The 5,456-nt window shown below is 46.5% G+C and overlaps 1 protein-coding gene across 1 annotated transcript; it reads right to left on the bottom strand. All coding sequences in view use genetic code 11, as the record gives it.

The window, feature by feature from the left end:
* Positions 1-1,997: 1,997 nt before the first annotated feature.
* Positions 1,998-4,232, bottom strand: EGR_04532 (Arginyl-tRNA--protein transferase; the record flags this gene model as incomplete). The annotated part of the gene is made up of 8 exons (XM_024493781.1): positions 1,998-2,463; positions 2,537-2,730; positions 2,809-2,970; positions 3,052-3,159; positions 3,234-3,570; positions 3,618-3,935; positions 3,974-4,037; positions 4,067-4,232. The coding sequence occupies 8 exons, from the start codon at positions 4,230-4,232 to the stop codon at positions 1,998-2,000; spliced, it is 1,815 nt and encodes a 604-aa protein (XP_024351895.1).
* Between the last annotated feature and the right edge of the window lie 1,224 nt (positions 4,233-5,456).

Below are 5,456 nucleotides of genomic sequence, written 5' to 3'. Positions count from 1 at the left end.
TGGCTTCTGCTAAAATTGTCGCATGGCACCTTGTGAACAACTGTTCCTCATCAGACGTCAACCTTGTCGCCAACACGAAACAGTCGGTCATGATGATTAATAATGTGGATCGCACCCATCCAGCTTCAATGAAGACACCAAAAAAAGGATTCTGGCCATTACACACACAAGAATGCGTTTTTAACATTCTGCTTAATAAATATCTTCTGGGTGAACGCACTTTGCACAAAGTCTGCCCCGTCGACTTATTCCCCATGAACCACGTCATTGCTAGTTCTCCTTCCATAGATCGCCACTTAATTGAACCCGCTATATCACCTTAGCTGAAGTGTCCTTCACTAGTTCGGCATCCAGCCTGAAGGAAATTTTTGTCAAAGCCGTTTGCAAACAGTCTACCATCATTTCCCTTGCGCAGTCAGTAGCAATCGTCAGAAGGTTTGCCTCAGCCTTCCATATCCCTGTCGACCATCTGCAGACGGTGGAAATATTATCGAATCCCTACAATGCATTGGCCACAGCCAGTGAAGCCCAGGTTGCAACTCCACCCTGTCTTTGCTGGTCCGGTTCATGATGTGCAGCGCCTCGTTCGGGTAGATACACTTTCAAAGTGGTTGGAAGTAGCGTCTGGGACTACTTCTATGCCTACTGAGCCCCTACAAATAATACCCCTTTACCTCCTGGAAGTCCAACACCACTTCTCCCTTCAGCATGCCATCACGCACATTCACTCTACACTGTTTTGCCTTCTAAGCATTGAAATGGACAGGTGTAGAGGTTTGCTGACACATTTAGGCAAGCAGTGCTAAAGTCACGAGGGATGAGAGGCGATGATTGATGTCCTGCAGAGGGTTCTTCTCTCACTGCTGCCAACTGGTTACTAATCGCCAGTTGAAGCACTAATGCATTACAACCTTCGCACAACTAACGCAGTGATGGTTTCAGGGTTTAGCAACGGCTCGAAGGGATCAGCACTGAAGTCGAGACGAGTTTGCCACGCCTTCTGTCATGGCAGGATGACAATTTCGCCAAGAGGAGTTTTGCTAACACGATCAAACCATATTCAACTTCGGGGTTGGCAACAGAACCGGAATGAAGCATCACAACCGACTGCATCGGAGACGCGCCAAGGAACCAGCACATTGACGCAATGGCCTGCTGTGGAGCATGCCTTTCCATACAGGTACTCAGATACCGCCTCCACCTCCGGAGCCTGCTTCAGAGAGCACTATGAAGGCAAAGGTCCAGGCTGTTCCGACTTGTGTGTCAAGACGTTGGTAGGCAAAGGCTCAACAATGGAACCAATTCCCGCTACGTATTTTTTTCCATTATTAGGGGGTGTGTTGCTGTCGCTTAGAGCCACAGAAGAAACTTCAGCTTAAATTCCTTTTTAAATTCGCTGTCAACATAGAAACCGACTCTGGTTTATGCCCATCTGATGATGGGCTGAGACAACGTTCGGGTATGCTCTGAGATGCGTTGACACTGACAATAACTTCAATTGCTGCAGACACATGTGACTAAGCCGGGGACGAGACAAAGACGCTGACTCAGTATGGTGTAGTGTCCACTAACCGTCCGCCAGACCTCCAAACAAGCTTCACACACCTCTGGTGGCTCATCCATCCCGCAGTGTCAGTCCACTGCTCATCTGGTCGGTGACCTCGACACGACAGGCGACAGCAGTTTAGAAGACTTGGGTCTGTAGAAGCGTGCAAAATCCCGACCACACACCGATTTACGCCCCGAGAAGTCAGAGATGGATAATAAAATGCCATTTAAATCTTATTTCTCTCTCCTTTAATTTTGACGATCCTACAGTACGAAAATTTCGTTAATGTGACCTAAACCAAGCACCATTGTAATAAAAACACTTCCTTCTTTTTCCTATTCTAATACATTCCTGTTGAAGGCAACAATGGTACCAAGGTAAAGGTTTTGTTCCAAAATTGCAAGGAGAGAGAACTAGCTGCTACAGCAGGCCAGATATAAGGTGGTGTTCAACGAGTACAGTCGATACGCATGGTGCCAGTGGAACGAACCAGCTTAAGCCAATCCTCCACCCTCTGCGAGTCATCCTCACTGAGTACTTTTGTAGCTGCAGCGACCGACGTAATGATGACGTTGTCTTTGACGGTAAATTGGGAACTTTGAAGAAGCAAAGTTAGGCGAGGAGAGCAGGAAAGAAGAATAACCGCATTGCGACGATCTACGGATGGCGCCTTCTCCACATCTGCCTCTGCAAACCGAGTGCACCTCTTTACATCCAGCATACGTTGGCACTTCTCCACTGGCACCATTGTATACGTCTCCGGACAGACGAGGTAGGAGGGTGCAAACTGGGTTTTGTAGCGCATTTTTGCGCAGGAATGCACGTAAGAGCCCAAGGTATATTGCATGGGGTCGGCGTAAGCTGCCACCCTCGATCCAAAAGTGCGATGGAGGTCACGCACAAAAGCGATCTCTCTACAACAAGACATTTGTCTATGAAATAATGACTTTTCCCCTACCAACGTGTTAGGGGATAACTGCAACAAACCGAAGAGCAGAATAGATGCCCAGGCGTAGAAAAGCGTATGCGGGATCATAGAAGAAATAGACGGAGGAGAGACCACCAGAAACGAGGTCCAGCACGCCCACGGCAATAAGCTTTTTTCCATCTAGCCAGTACTGCTGATGGTAGGTACCAACTTGTGGAGCGCCGCACGCCTCCGCATCTGCATCGCGTCCGTCCTGACAAATGCAATCAGAGATTCTGAACATTGATAAGTTCAGCTGCCCAGTGGGCAAGATTCATGACACTGATCTTACCACTATTAATGAGTCGACCAGATACTCGATAAAGTTCTCCCGTTTTAAATCCTCCGGAGCGTCTTTATGGACAGCAACTTGATAGGCTGAGTATAGCCTGAATTCCTCATCCAAGGTTGCCTCCAACTCGGCTGATCTGGGGGAACTCCTATACAGGCGAATCTGTTTAAGTTAGAAAAAAAAGTATTTTGAAGTCAGCAATGAAATGAGGATGCAAAACAGCCATGCATGACAATGACCCACATCCAAGAAATGGGCAGCCTCGCCCTCTCTCGGTTCAGATGCCAGGTAATCCTCCAGGTCCTTAGGCTTGTTCTTGGCCAAACGCTTTTTTCTTCGGGTTAGATATTCCTAACATGAATCAAAGGGTATATTTTGGTGAATGGCCGAGGCATTTACTGACTGCAAAAGTGGGCAGCACATACTTGCATTACCGCCTCATATGGAACGCCCAACTCCTTTGCACGTTTCATCATGCGATCCTGCAAAGCTTGCCATCTTTTGCGTCGAGCTGAACCCGGTCTACTCGCACTGACAGAAGTTTTATCATCTGCGAATCCTGAATCTTTGGAGACCTGTGTCCCAATATCTCTTGGGTGACTCGCAAGATCATTCACATCAATGGGGCGATATCCACGATAATCGGCTGTATCAGAGTTCTCTGTTGCCCGTTTGAACTTTTTTCTAGCACTCAAATTGATGACCTTTCCGTCAACTGGCTTTCCAGCATCCCCATCGCCTTGGAGCTTAACATCGTTTGAGCTACTTCGATAGATAATCAATTGGTTATAGAGGCCTTTGTTGCATACCTGAACTTTCTTTTGAAACTCAAGTTTTTGACCGCTCCACTAATGGGTATTTCCGAATCTCCAGGGGGCTGTGGCTTAACATCTTGCGGACTATTCGTAAGGTTATTTGAATCAGCTGAACGATCTCCGCAGCAAATAATTGTAGCAGAGGCGTTCTTGGCATCTTTGAACTTTCCTCTGCCACTCAAAAAGTTGTTAACAAGTCGCAGAGCCTTCTTCTGGGATTTGGAAATCCGAAAGCTCTCAGCGTCACACCAAAGCGCGTACACAGGGCAACATGTTTTGCGGTTGGCTGGCTTACGTATGATAGTTCCATGTCTAAAGGTTTAATATATAGGAAAAAACGATTATTATACCGACGCCAACCACTGTCCATTAAGATTTTGTAATCCTTCGCAGCAACTTCGCCCGCAATGGTATCTGAGAGGGTAATAATGTAAGTCACTTACACCAAATCGATTCGGAATTCCCACAAAACATGCAATATGCGTTATCAATTTCACCATTTAAGCGTACAGCGGAAAACATCGTATAGAGAAAAGTACAGACTCGCCCTTGATTTGAGAAGCGATCGTTCTCCTGTCCATTATACTTGACGCGACAAAACAACCCCATTTGCAGGAATGAACGACATTCTTAATCGTTATTTATGTGACTTGTCGCGAAAAATTTAGTTCAACTTTCTTGCTTTGGTTGATATATCTCCCAGTCCGCTCAAATTCGCTCCAAATTTGATATTTATATTTCTAGTAGGAACACCCGACTGTAGATAATGTTCGCAATAAATGGCCTTAGAGCTTCTGTCTTAAAACCCTTCTAAAGATAAAGTAATTTAATATTTATAGCCTTAAGGGAATTCTCTGATGAGAAAAGAAGACATAATACCCAGGCAGAATGTACATATTTGGCCTACAGAAGGTACTAGGCCTAATTGCACGGTCCGAAAACCCTCCCATCGGTCGTAGAACAATGGCCAGGTCAAAAGTCCCTCCTCACCAAAATAGGGAGTTAAACAACCAAAGTATCACACATCCCCTCTCCTCTTTTGCGCGTCGTTCCTGGCGCTCCCCTTGGTCAATCTCCCGTGTCGACCATCACGATGTAGTCGGCACTTTAAGGAAATACACACGAGCCGGCCGTGCCAGTCATCAAAAATGCATACAAGTAAGGATATTCTTGACCTCAGCATCACTAATCCCTCTTGGCAATTCGGACTGCATCTGGAGTTTCGACTGGATTCAGGGAGAGGGTATTGTGCTGGCCTACGTCCATAGATAGGCGTAGGAATACTGGCCTAAAAAGAGATTTGCGTAAGGAAGGATGGGACTTAACACAAGTCCATGAGAGAAGGGTTCCGCGTCCGTTCCTTCTTGCCACGTTGTTCTCACTTCGGAGCTGACCAGTCATATCCATCCGGGCTTTATCCATCTAGTGGAGAAGTGGAAGAGGTATCGCGAGTTCACTTTATCAACAGCCTTATGCAAGGACGGTAGGGGAACTCCGCTTTAGTTGTTAATAGCTTTCCTTTAGAACATGAGACCTGGGTAGCTGTGGAAGGTAGACTTTAATTTTAGCCCTATAGTTTGCGATTGCCACCTATTCTCCCATCCGTAGCATATGTGTGATCCTTCTGGCCCGAAAAGGTTTATCGCCCAGCAGTGGAAATCAGGATAGATGGCCTTCATGATCAGGCTCGCTTTCCACTGCCACCAATGTGGTGCTACGAGACTTTTCTGAAGACGAATGGAGGCATGATACTCAGGCAGTGTATGTATTTGGCATGCAGAAGGTACTGGTTCTACTGACATGCCCCGAAGACCAGACGATTAGGCGTAGTGT

Source organism: Echinococcus granulosus, assembly GCF_000524195.1.
Source record: "Echinococcus granulosus chromosome Unknown EG_S00028, whole genome shotgun sequence".
Classification (NCBI taxonomy): Eukaryota; Metazoa; Platyhelminthes; class Cestoda; order Cyclophyllidea; family Taeniidae; genus Echinococcus; species Echinococcus granulosus.
This window is presented reverse-complemented; position numbering and strand designations above follow the sequence as displayed.